Source organism: Rhincodon typus, chromosome 2, assembly GCF_021869965.1.
Source record: "Rhincodon typus isolate 14 chromosome 2, sRhiTyp1.1, whole genome shotgun sequence".
In the NCBI taxonomy this organism is placed as follows: Eukaryota; Metazoa; Chordata; class Chondrichthyes; order Orectolobiformes; family Rhincodontidae; genus Rhincodon; species Rhincodon typus.
In genome coordinates this window covers 137,746,431-137,759,582 of record NC_063333.1, presented here as the reverse complement: position 1 = coordinate 137,759,582, position 13,152 = coordinate 137,746,431, and the positions used below count along the sequence as shown (strand labels likewise).

At 39.0% G+C, this 13,152-nt stretch overlaps 1 protein-coding gene across 6 annotated transcripts in view; it reads left to right on the top strand.

Annotated features, from left to right (window-relative positions):
* The first annotated feature begins 1,970 nt into the window (after positions 1-1,970).
* Positions 1,971-13,152, top strand: part of topbp1 (DNA topoisomerase II binding protein 1) — a 53,075-nt gene continuing 41,893 nt past the window's right edge. For 2 of the 6 annotated variants that reach the window (XM_020510471.2, XM_048610266.1), the window contains exons 1-7: positions 2,395-2,563; positions 5,333-5,431; positions 5,516-5,650; positions 7,675-7,818; positions 8,435-8,616; positions 9,303-9,496; positions 11,156-11,338. In XM_020510471.2, the coding sequence (XP_020366060.2) occupies positions 2,534-2,563; positions 5,333-5,431; positions 5,516-5,650; positions 7,675-7,818; positions 8,435-8,616; positions 9,303-9,496; positions 11,156-11,338 (967 nt within the window). In that variant the 5' untranslated portion in view covers positions 2,395-2,533. Of the gene's footprint in view, positions 2,564-2,983; positions 3,027-3,082; positions 3,102-5,332; positions 5,432-5,515; positions 5,651-7,674; positions 7,819-8,434; positions 8,617-9,302; positions 9,497-11,155; positions 11,339-13,152 lie in introns of those variants that run through there. The other 4 variants (XM_048610234.1, XM_020510473.2, XM_048610242.1 and 1 more) reach the window with 4 other exon arrangements.

The following is a 13,152-nucleotide window of genomic DNA, read 5'->3' as shown; positions in this document are numbered from 1 at the left end:
TGATTTTGTGATAATATTCAAACTGCTTGTTTTATATTGTTTATTCTTGCCATGAAGCTTGTAATCATTTGGGGTTTTTGATCAAATGATTAACCAAAACACAGCTTTATTAGAATCCCTACTGCATGGAAACAGGCTCTTCAGCTCCAGTCCACAGTGACTTTCTGAAGAGCATCCCACCCAGACTCCTCCTACATTCGTCCATCCCCCTATCACTCTGCATTTCTCAGGACTGATCCATATAATCTACACATTCCCAAACACTATGGGGCAATTTAGCATGGTAAATCCACCTAAACCACGCGCCTTTGGACTGTGCGAGGAACTGGAGTACCCATAGGAAGCCCATGCAGACATGGGGAGAATGTGCAAACTCCACAGCCAGTTGCCTGAGCCTGGAACCAAACCTGGGTCCCTGGTGCTGTGAGGCAGTACAGCTGCCTACTGTGCTGCCCTTGATGACCTAACTTCAAGACTTGAAAGAGATGAAGCTCCTCATGTGCCAAACCTAGATTTCTGAAAAACTTCTCACTAAGTTACTCATGAAAAGCTTTTGTCTAAACTTTATTACTATGGAATTAGGGCGACATGATTAACTTGGACCCACCAACAGAAGGCACTGATGTATGATGGGGAATCATCCTGTCCAAGTGGGCAGGGTAACATGATGGTACCTTTACTTTTCTTAGGATATGTAAATAACCTTCTCAACAAGGTTAAAAGAAACCAGAGTTTTGCAGTTGACTGTATAGTTTATGCATCAGGGAAAAACTCAAGATTGTATCAATTCCTTGCAAGATGATTTGTTGGAATTGCAAAATCTGGCAGGACCAATGGGAGAAAGCATTCAGTTCTGACAAATTGCTTTGTTGTATGTGTTTATGAAATAAAAGGATCCATCAACAGACAAAAGTTCTGTAACCAAATTCTGCAATGGGTAGATGTACAACCATATATGAAGGTTCATCTTAGAATCAATCTTCAATTATGGTTCTACATTTAGCATACAATATCCTAAGCAAACAGGAGTTTTGGATTTCTGAGGATGAACCTTTGATGTTGCATAGTAAAAATCAGTACCTTATAGCTTACCAAATATTTGTTCATCCAATCCTGTAGTATGCCCAAAATGCATGGGATTCTTGTATAACAAGAGATTCAAGTAAGAGTAAAGTAATTCAAAGATTGCTATGCAAATTACAGGAAATACACCAGTTTTAGTGGTGGATCAAAAATTTTGAATGGCAGTCACTGTAGCAGAGGCGGAAGCAGCAGACTAACCATGATCTATAAAATATGGAATAGATAGAGAATTGGCAGAACTAAGTATTGGATAAGACATACTGCACTTGAAACATTAACTGTTTCTCGCTCCACAAACCTAACTCCTCAGCCCTTTGTTTTTATTTCAGATATCCAGTATCCTTGAAGTATTTAACTTTTATTTAAGTATCTGGTGCCATCTGGCAATAACATGTTACAAAGCACAAAGACCATTTTGTTTGCAAGACTAGTGTGTCAACAAACTGTCTTCCCAAGGACACAATGAAAGAAGCGGCCAAAGCAAATGGTCATAATCCCACAAATTTAGGAACTAAATAATAAATTTTCAAGACCTATCTTTGGATTATTTCCGTTCAAAGATTTTCACGGCCTGGATGACCAAATCACCAGATTGCGCCTGGGTTAGCCAGAGCTATCTACGTAAATATTGGTGGATACTGGTCTGTGAGCCCCTCAAAATGAAGCAGAGGCTGACCCATTCACTCCCACGAATCAGTCAAGTGAACCTTCTCTAAACTTTTTCTAAAGCATTTATTTTCTTTCCAATGTACGCAGTACTCCAGATGTGGTGTTCTCAGCTGCAGCAACATGTTGCCTCCTCAGGTACTTCCTGGTTTGCTCTCAGTCACATGACCCCATCCCATTCCGTTCCCAGTCTCCCGCCTTTTTCGTCAGGACCCCTAAACCTTTTGCGTCCACAAATGTGCCTGAGGGCCCCTCAGTATTTAGTGAAATCACTCCGAGTGGGAAACGAGAATGTTTGTTTTGAAACATAAAAATTAAATTCATAAACAGGGATCAGTGTTTGGGGAAGTGTAAAGATGTGTTAGACCCGCGGCTCTTGATGATGAGGCGGCGAGGCGGCAGTTCTCGTTTCCCGGGTAACCGAGGTCGGCAGCTGGAGCCGGTCACCGGGGCCGCAGGAGGCGGAAGGAGAGAGAAAGGGCCCGGGAGAGGTAGAGGAGCTGGGGGAGGGGGCGAGAGAGAGAGAGGAAGGGGTCTGGAGAGGAGAGAAATTTTCCGGGAGAGGCCGGGGCCCCGCTTTGATGCCTCGATGCCTCTTTTCCTGGAGCATCCTCCCTGGGAGTCCGGCAGCCGCTGTAGGTGGGTTCGAGTGACCGGGGGCTGAGGGAACCCTGTTCTCATTCCCCCCATCCCCCATCCCCCATCCTAATTGCCACCAACTCCCGCAACATTGATCAGCTTTATTTTTTGCAATGAGACTAGTAAAGACTGAATAACTGATGCAATGTGTCTGGATCTTTTTGGAAGACCTGAGGTACTTCCTACCTTTACTGTGTTGACTCCTTGTGACTGAAGGAATTATTTTCCCAATACTGTAAAGTCAGAAACAATGTGATATGCCATTACTGTAACAAATGACCATCTTGTTTTGAACTGTGAACTAAATGCATAGTCTTCTATTTAGATCTTTCAGTCATATCAGCTTAGTGAATAAGTGATAAAATATTCTGCGGTAGTAGGAACTGCAGATGCTGGAGAATCCGAGACAACAAGGTGCAGGGCTGGATGAACACAGCAGGCCAAGCAGCATCATAGGAGCAGAGAGGCTGACGTTTCGGGCCTAGACCCTTCATCAGAAAAGCGACGCCTCGGGCCTAGACCCTTCATCGGGTAAGGGGGTTCTGAAATAAATAGGCAGAGAGTGGGAGGGGGATAGAGGAGAGGATAGGTGGAGAGGAAACAAACAGGTCGAAGAGGCGGGGATGGAGCCAGTAAAGGTGAGTGTAGGTCGGGAGTTAGGGAGGGGATAGGTCAGTCCAGGGAGGACGGACAGGTCAAGTGCGCGGGATGAGGTTAGTAGATAGGAGATGGGGGTGCGGCTTGAGGTGGGAGGAGGGGATAGGTGGGAGGAAGAACAGGTTAGGGAGGCGGGGACGAGCTGGGCTGGTTTTGGGATGGGGTCAGGGTTAGGGTTAGGGTTAGGGTTTTCTGATGAAGGGTCTAGGCCCGAAAAGTCAGCCTCTCTGCTCCTATGATGCTGCTTGGCCTGCTGTGTTCATCTAGCCCTGCACCTTGTTGTCTCATAAAATATTCTGCATTCTTCTTCAATAGATGCAGCTTTGTTGTCAAATGTAATTCTACTTGCATGGGTAAATTCAGTTATTTGGGAGGCAGCACGATCCAGAGTGCCAGACCATTTTCATAAAAAAAATTGTAAACCTAGAAATAATCAAGCTTTGATGTGTAATATAAAGTTGAAAACAGATTCCGGTATGTGACCATCTGATGGTCACCCCACTTGTGTTTACGCTTCAGTTAAACAGACTGCATCTACATAAAAATGCTCTTGATTTCATTTGACTTTATGTCACATTTGTAACCATTTCTGGAATTGACACTAAAGAGGCTTATTGTATACACATGTTGTGCTAAATTTCCTTGAGTAACGGGAACTGGCTGCATTCATTAATTGGTTTCAGGAATTGCTGATAGTAAGAATGTTTGCAGCTCATATTTCACAGTGAATGTCATATGATTGGATATATAACAATATGCTGTGAAATGTTTAGGACAGTTCCAGCACTACTGAAATAACTGTGGGAGGTTGGGTATTTAGAGTTTTCAAAGGCTTCAAATGCGTAGTATTTAAGCAAGATAGCAAGCAGTATTCAGAAAGTGCTTCATGTGTAAATATATTTTTGTATTTGCTCTTGTACAGGTTGTTTATTAAGCAGTTTTGATGTCTCTGACCATAAAGCTAATTGGTAATGCAGCTGTAGACTGAACACTGCCATTTCATTAAAGGATAATTAGAAATTTGGTGTACAAATCATCATTGTTGTGGCTGCACCAGACATTGGTTGGCCACTTTTGGAATACTGTGTTCAGTTCTGGTCTCCCTGCTATAGGAAGGATGTTCTGAAACTTGAAAGGGTTCAGTAAAGATTTACAAGATGTTGCCAGGGTTGGAGGGTTTGAGCTATAGGGAGAGGCTGAATAGGCTGGGGCTATTTTCCCTGGAGCATTGGAGACTGAAGGATGACCTTATAGAAGTTTATAAAATCATGAGGAACATAGATAGGGTGAATACCCAAGGTCTTTTCCCCAGGATAGCGGAATCCAAAACTAGAGGGCATAGCTTTAAGATGAGAGTGGAAAGATTTAAAAGGGACTAATGGGGCAACTTTTTCCACACAGACGATGACATGTATATGGAATGAACTGTCAGAGGAAGTGGTGGAGGCTGGTGCAATTACAATATTTAAAAGGCATCTGGATGGGTATGTGATTAGGAAGGATTTAAAGGGATATGGGCTAAATACTGGCAAATGGGACTAGTTTAGAGATTAGTTTAGGACATCTGGTCGGCATGGACGAGTTGGACCGAAGGGTCTGTTTCCATGCTGTACAGCTCTATGACTAAATTGTATGTCAGACTTTGTTGGAATCATATTGTTCCAGTTAGGCTGAATGCACCTGACTCTTCAGATTCTGGGTTGCATCTGTAAAATTACCCAGAAAATTGTGGAAATATTCAGGCTGGGCAGTATCTGGAGTGAGATGTAGCTGGAATAACAGTCTCCCTGATCTAATTTTAACATTTCCAGCATTTAATTTCAAAATTCCAGCAGAGAGAAGTATTTTTTAATGATTAGCAATGGTAAGCTATTGCCCGGTGTTGTGTTACTTACTTGAAGAGAAATTTAGCAATTCTGCAGTCACTGATCTTTTAACAGAATTTGCTCTACATGGAACTAGAGGAAAATATTGAATTATCTTGGCTTGCAAGCAGAACATAATGCAGAAGTTTTCATGGGTCTGTTCAATACAATTGCAAATTTTAATGCTTATATTTCCACAGTGTTCGGTGATATTCAAAGGTCAAATTTACTCTTAAATTGAAAGAGACAAAGGAAAAAGTTTTGTTTATATAGAAGCTTTCATGACTTTAGAAGTCTTAAAGTGGTTTGCACCCATTTAAATACTTTGGAATTATAGTCACTGTGGTAGTTTCCAAACAACTTTTTTGTCCTGATATTGAGAGACTTTAAATACCTTTGATGTTTTTTTTCTCCAAATTTAGATTGTGAAAATGCCGAGCTCTGCAAAGCCAGAACCTTTTCTAGTAAAATTTATAAAAACGAAAGGGAACGATTCTGAATATTTCACAAAAGCATATAAGGTTGGTTTATAAAATACCATTTAATGTTTAAACCTTTCTTACTTTCAACTTTATTCATTTCATACAGTTTTTTCTGATTTGCAGGCTATTAAAGAATTTAAATCTGAGGACTTCCTGCAGATTGTACATGAAGATGAAGTATTTAACTTGAAAGTAAAAGACAGCTCACTTTATATATGTGACCCATTTGAGGGAGACGCTTACAATCACCTGAAAAAGGTATGTAGTTTATGTTTCACTCTTGTAGAATGTTTTTTTGATTTTGTTATATCCTGCTTTTTGTTAAGTGTGGCCTGAACCCAATAGAAAGCCCACTCCACATCTGTCTGAACCAATGGTGGTACCACAAGGCAGCAAAATTTAGTCACCAAGCAGAGAACCATTGTGACCTGTACACCAGCTGCTAGAATTTATAATATGCTGCCATAAGATCTAATGTTCAATAGGTGAAGGGCTATATAATTTAATGGATCACATTCAGATTACAAACTACTAGACAAGTTTATTGAGCACTGAACTGGTAAATGAACAGCCCTCAATGCAAACAGTATATAGTAATTGCAATCTGCGCTAACTCTGAAATTTTAAGATAGCTGTTACTCTCCACAATCCTCTAGCTTCAAATTGGCAATCGAAAGATTGCTCCTTTAGTTTTTATAAGGCTACCTGTTATGCCAAAGTCACTGATCAGCTGCTAAGCTGCTTAACTTTAGATAGACATTCATTTCTGCTCAATGATGTCTCCAAATGTTTTTTAAAAGCTATCCTGTAATGTAAAATTTACTATTTTCAATTGTATAATTGCTTAGTAAAGCTCAGGGCTCTTATAATTGAATGACAGAGCTTGCTTTCTTCAGAAAGCTATTGATCTGCTCCAGTTACTAAACAATTTGTAAAGTGAATCACCGTACAAGGCAAATAGCATCAGATACCCTGCCATTATCAGCATACCTTACAGTAATCTATACTGCCTGTAGCTTACAGAGCAGATGGCAGTAACCAAACTTCATGTCAATGCAGTGATCAGCAAAAAAAGGATTAAGATAATATTCATAAAATTGCTTTATTTGTGTCTCTTTGGCATAATGCATGTTGTGTTAACAGCTGTTAGAAATGCATTTGTCGAATGACTTTTTTGGGGGAGTAAATAGTTTCCAAGATAGCTCCGAATTATAATGGTTGAGAATTACTTAGAGCATTGAAAGAGATGTGATGCAGCAACATGAGAAAATGGCAGAAAAATATATGGTAATAAGAGTCCATTTCATGGCCTCAGGACATCTGAAAGTGCTTTGTAGTATAAAAACAGAAATTGCTGGAGAAACTCAGCAGGTTTGACAGCATCTGTGGGAAGAAAGCAGAGTTAATGTTTCGAGTACGTTGACTCTTCATCAGGTTGGACGACACTGTGGCATAGTGGTTAGCACTGCTGCCTCAGTGCCAGGAACCTGGGTTTGATTTCAGCGTTTGGTGACTCTCTGTGGTGAGTTTACACATTGTCCCTGTGTCTGCGTGGATTTCCGTTGGGTGCTCGAGTTTCCTCCCACAGTTCAAAGACGTGCAATTTGGGTAGATTGGCTATGGTAAATGAAGAGTTATGGAGATAGGGTCGGAGGACTGAACTGGTAAATGAACAGTCCTCAATGCAAACAATATAATAGTAATTGCAATCTGTGCTAGCTCTGAAATTTGAAGATAACTGTTACTCTCCACAATCCTCTAGTATCAAGTTGGCAATCAAAAGATTGGGTTTGGGCAGGGTGCTGTTCGGAAGGTTGGTGCAGACTCAGTGGGCCGAATGGCTTTTTTCTACACTAAGGATTCTATGATTATAGATGATGCTGCCAGACCTGATGAGTTTCTCCATCAATTTCTGTTTTTATTTCAGATCTCCACCATCCGCAGTTCTTTGTTTTATTTTAGTACTTTGTGGTGTAGTGACTCGTAGTGTGGGAAACTGCAGCTAATGTGCACACAGCAAGCTTTAACGAGTTTCGGAAAGGAGCAAAGGGAGGGCATTCCAGAGATCAGGGCTACAGCAGCTAAAGGCACAACCATTAACGGTGGTACAAAGAAAATTAGATATGAGCAGGAGACCATGAGGCAAGTTTCTGATTTGAAACTAATTTATTTAGGTTTTCAGTTGGTAGACAGATCGTGCATCTTTGTGAAGTTGTAGTATTTCAGTTTTACTGCAGGGATAATTACCGCTTTATACTTTGACATGCCTTTTTTATGTGCAGCTTGGATGTAGGATTGTTGGCCCACAAGTGGTTGTATTTTGTCTTCAACAACAACAGAGTGTACCTGAAGCTGTACATCCCGTCTATAATATGGTCATGGCTGATGTGGTGGTTTCGTGCACCAGCTTGGATAAGCAAACCAGGGTATGTATTTCAGAGCAGTGCTATTAACTGAAGCCTTAGGTGTAATTTTTAGAGAGAGTGATGCATAGGCCTTTGAACTTGCATTGCATGATGAATTCTGATGGGAATCTACAAATTAAATGATTCCAAAGGCTCTATAACCTAATTAGCAGATCAAAAGTTATGTTTGCATGCAAAGTTTCAAAGCCGGAGAGAATTTTGGTTGCAGTTTAATTTCTAAACTGTGTTGTATAAAGTCTTCTGTTAACAATTTTGGTAAAAATCAATGCTAATTCAGTTACCTCATTGCATGAGATGCTCGGAAATGTCTCCATGTGACAAAATCTTCGATAGTGCCAGTATTTTATTAGTTAAAATGACAACTAAGAAAACTTTATAGTTTATCACCTAATGTATGTTAAGTGAAATCATTGTCATTTTTGTTTTCAGTCCAAAGACAGACTTAGTGAACCGTACCACTTTTAAATCAGTTATTAAAAATTGTGCTGCCTGCGTTAGTAATAATTTGGACATGCCCAAAGTTTTGAAATAAAAATTGTTTTTTTAAAGGCTCATGGCACAATGTTTTAATTACTACTTTCCTGGAGACTGAATGATTTGTGTGTTATCTCCTAAGGATCACGTACATAAACATGTACAACTGATGGGTGGTCGGATCCTTCGAGATTTCAACATCTCGGTAACTCATCTGATAGCTGGAGAGGTTGGAAGCAAGAAGTATCTAGTAGCTGCCAGTCTGAAAAAGAAAATTTTACTTCCATCCTGGGTTAAGGCATGCTGGGAGAAAGCTAAAAAGGGGTAAGTATCCATGGTGGATAGTAGAGATAGTAGGATGATGAAGGGTCTAGGCCCGAAACGTCAGCCTCTCTGCCCATGGTGGATAGTGTTTCCTTTCAAATTTTTTTTAAGAATTTGAGGTGTTATATCTTGTGTATTTGGTGCTAAAAAGACTTGTTGGAAACAGCACTGATCAGAATCAGTAAATAGGTTTTAAACATGAACTGAACAAATGTGAAAGATTTGAAGATGTGAAAGGCTATGAAGAAAGGACAGTGGGATTATAGGGAAAAGGATAATGGCTAGCTCATTTTAGAGAGTTAATGTAAATACTGCATCTAACTTTTTCCACGATGGACAATTTTCAGACAAAAATTATGACACTATTACGTAGGTTTTAAAAATGTCAAAAATTAACTTGCAGGGTGTGCAAGTGAAACTTGAGAATATTGGGGACGCTTTGAAAACATTGCTATTGACTTGATGTGCTATGTGAAATATGGCTACTATTCCCTTTTAAGTAAGCATAACTAGACTTGAAAAGTAGTTCAGAAGATGTGAAGACTTGGAGGCGTCGTGAAGTGGCAATAAGACATTATATAAGTACATTTGTTCTTGGTGACTTACTGAATATTGAGGAACCTTAAATGAAGTAACTGTCATACTGTTTGTATTGATTTCACTCACTTTACCTTTCTTTCAAACAGCATCATCAACCTTACAGATGTGAATATGGCGGAACACCTCTGTCCTCCGTTCCTTGGCTGCACAATCTGTGTAACTGGGCTGAGTAGCCAGGACAGACAGGAAGTACAGCGACTTACCTTGGAGAATGGGGGCCAATATACTGGGCAGCTGAAGATGAATGATTGCACACATTTGATTGTGCAAGAACCTAAAGGTAAAGATGCCATATATAACATGGTTCAATTTTCAGACTTTACAGAAACATTAAAGCGAAGCCTGTTTACATTGTATTTTTCTTTTGAAATATTCACATCACATTGTTAGCTTTTATAGTTTGTATCATTTTCTATAATGAATGAGACTGTATAATTTTTTTTTCTGCTGGTCTTTATTGCCATGCCTAAGATATAGCTGTTCCATATGTGCAAGAAGCAGTATGGAGATTGTCAACTGTTTACTAATTTCTACAATCCCATTTCCTGAAAGTGAGATTCCGTTATATTTGTAAATGAGATTTGATCAACATGCAACTAGGCTAATGAATAACATATATAAAGCGTGATATATTAAAGTGATGAAAGCCAGCAAAGTAAGATTGATAGGACTGTTATGGATTGATTATAAATCTTATCGACAGTTGATATTTCTCATATGTGAGAATACTGCTTTGAAATATTGCACACAATTCGCTCTGTGTGCCAGTTTGCAAGATTAAGGCTGTTAGCATATATAATTCCCTCTTCAGGTCCGTATTATTCTATGCAGCTTGTTTCATCAATAAACAATATACTTGCTTAGCGCTGTTCTCTGTCTGGCTTTTAGATAAAATTGAAGCAGTTCTTTCTACCTCTTGCTAGTTTTTAGGAAAAATTGCTTTTGAATTTAAAGTGGCTTTGCAGTGAATTTCTCAAGTCTTCTCACAACTTTATCTATATCTTGACAGAAATATTTTTCAATAATTGTTTTGACTTCAAAGAGGGTCTATCACATTTTCCTGGTAGCGTTTTGTAAGATCATAAGTAGAAAGGAACCCCTATTAAGTCCATCAAAACTCCTCTGCTGTTCATTAAGTTCATGGTAGACCTAATTGTGGCCTTACTGGGCTTTCCTTCCTAACCCTTGACCATAACTCTTGACCATCTTCTCAAACAAAAATCTGTCAACTTGGCCTTGAATGTATTCAATGATTCAGCCTCTATTGCTGCCTGGGGAAGAGAATTGCAAAGAATAACAGCCCTCTGAGAGGAGACATTCCTCCTTATCTCTGTCTTAATTGACATTATTTTTAAACTGTACAGTTTTCTAAGTTACCTTGTGAGAGGAAACCTCCAAGCATGTACCCAGCAACTTACCATCAGAATCTTCTATGTTTCAATAAAATTACCTCTCATTCTTCTAAACTGTGAGTATAGGTCCAACCTACTAAACATTTCCTCATAAGGCACACAGCCCCCACCCCCATGTTCCAGGAATCCAGCCAGTGAACCTTCTGAGAAGTGTTTCCAATGCAAGGGTTTACTTCCTAAAGTTTAATTCTACCATATCGACTTTTCTCTGTAGTTCTAGAATTCATTTCTACGTTAAGGCTTCCCTGCTTTATTTTAATGGGTACAGCTATAGTTGCCCTGGTGCACTTAGTAACTGAACCACTTGTTCAGTGGTGACCAGTTCAGTAGTTACATGGCCCATTAGCCGTCTAAATTTATGTGGTAGGTAGGTAGGATAGTTGCAACAGATGTAGGCCACATAGCCTCTTGAAACTGTTTTGCTATTCTGTAAAATCATGTCCAGTCATGACATATATATCATTGTTTTTATTCCAACTAATATTAATTATTGTGCTGATTTCAATACTTGTCTGTTCTGTGTCTAGGCCAGAAGTATGAATGTGCAAAAAAGTGGAATATATATTGCGTATCTATCCAATGGTTCTTTGATTCTATCAAACATGGTACTTGCCAAGATGAAAGCAATTACAAAGTCGAATCTGAAACTAAACCTGCAGAGGTAACTCCAAACACTTCAACTCCAACTAACATGGGAGATGCACTGAGCTGTAAGTAGTAGGATATTGATGTTTCTATTCCCCTTTCTTAAATTTTGCAGTGCTGTTTTAAATAGTAAATGTGAACTGTTACCATTTCCTTTACCATCCAATTTCCTAACTTACACCTATAGGACTAATCACTTGCTTCTTAAAGAGGTAACATGGTAAATAGACTTCATCTGCACAAATCATTAAAGATGATCTCTTTATTGAATGTCACAGAGTAGATTGGGAACGCATACAGGATCCTGGGCTTTTTTATAAAGGGACAAAGAGTACAAAAGCAAGGAAACTATGATGAACCTGCATAAAATCCTGCCCAGCTAGTATCTCGTGCCCAATTTAGCATCACAGTTCAGTAAAGATTAAAATCCCATTAAAAATGGGTGCGGAAAAGATTCCCAAGAATGTTCCATGGACGAGAAACTTAATGTACCTGTACAGATTGGAACAAGCTGGGATTATTCTCCTTGGACGATCAAAAATTGAAGAATTTCGTTAGTATTTTCAAAATCATGGGGGATATGACCAAAACTGTTGGTCGAAACTGTTCCTCTTAGAGGAAGGATTGAAAATCGGAATATAGTGATTGGTAAAAGAAGCAATGGTAACGTGAGAAATTTTTTTTCCCATACAACCAGTGGTTAGCACCTAGAATGCTCTGTTTGTGTGTGTGTGTGTGGTGGAGGGAGATTCAATGGTGGCCTTCAAAACAAAATTTACAGTGCTACAGCTGATTGGAATGAATGAAGTTAATTGCTTTTCCAGAGAGCTGGCATAGACACAATAGCTGAATGGCAGCCTCCTGTGTCATAACCATTCTATAATTCTAAAGATCAAACTAAAACTGGCAATTGTGGAATTTACAATCAATGAATAAAAATCTGGAATTGAAAGCTAATCTTAGTAATCAATTGTTAGCATCACTTTTTTTTTAATTGCTGATGTCCTTGAGGGAAGTAAATCTGACATCTTTGCCTGCTCTGGCCAAGATGTGACCCCAAACCTCTTTGACTCCTAACTGCAATCTGAAATACCCTAAAGTCAAAGCTAATTCGGGATGGGCAACATGCCACATTACATGAAAGAATAAAAATAATTAGCTGTCTCTGTATGATGCCTTGTAATACAAAGTGGGGCATTTTCTTATTTCTGTATTTAAACGCAAGTCGTGAGAATGTTTTACTAGTTTCTGGCAGAGCTGTGCTGTAGGAACATTGGGATATTGCACATTTCATGATATACTCTCCTGTTATATAAACACATTTCTTCTCTTACAATCAGCAGCACCACTAGTGCTTAAAACTGATTTGATTGACTTTTTTCAATTGAATTGCAATAGCATCAATAGATTTTCAACCCTTCTAAAAGGAAAGTTATTTTACTTACTGTTACTATCATGACTTACTTGGGACGTTGTGCCAATATTGAGCTGTATTGTTCACAGAGTTGCCACACATGTGAAAATTTAATCAAACTACCAAAATGTCCACTTACTTAGCGGTCTGATCATATTCAAAGAAATACAGGCTACTTTTTGGAATTAACAAGAAAATAGCTATTGCAACCAAACTACTTATCTTAAAAAAGGAAAATGAATTGTTAATTTATGACTATACAACTTAACTTTTACCCTTTTAAATTCCCCCAGACACAAATAAAAAAAAGATGATGCAAATGTTATGTGTAGAGGGAAAAAGTAGTCAGGGAAACAGAGTCTTGTAGCATCAATCCAAATCACAAAATTGGATTTGTTGGTTTCACAATCCTTTTGTTTCTTTGATGACGCCATGATGTTATCTGCACAGCAATGATTAGTCTTT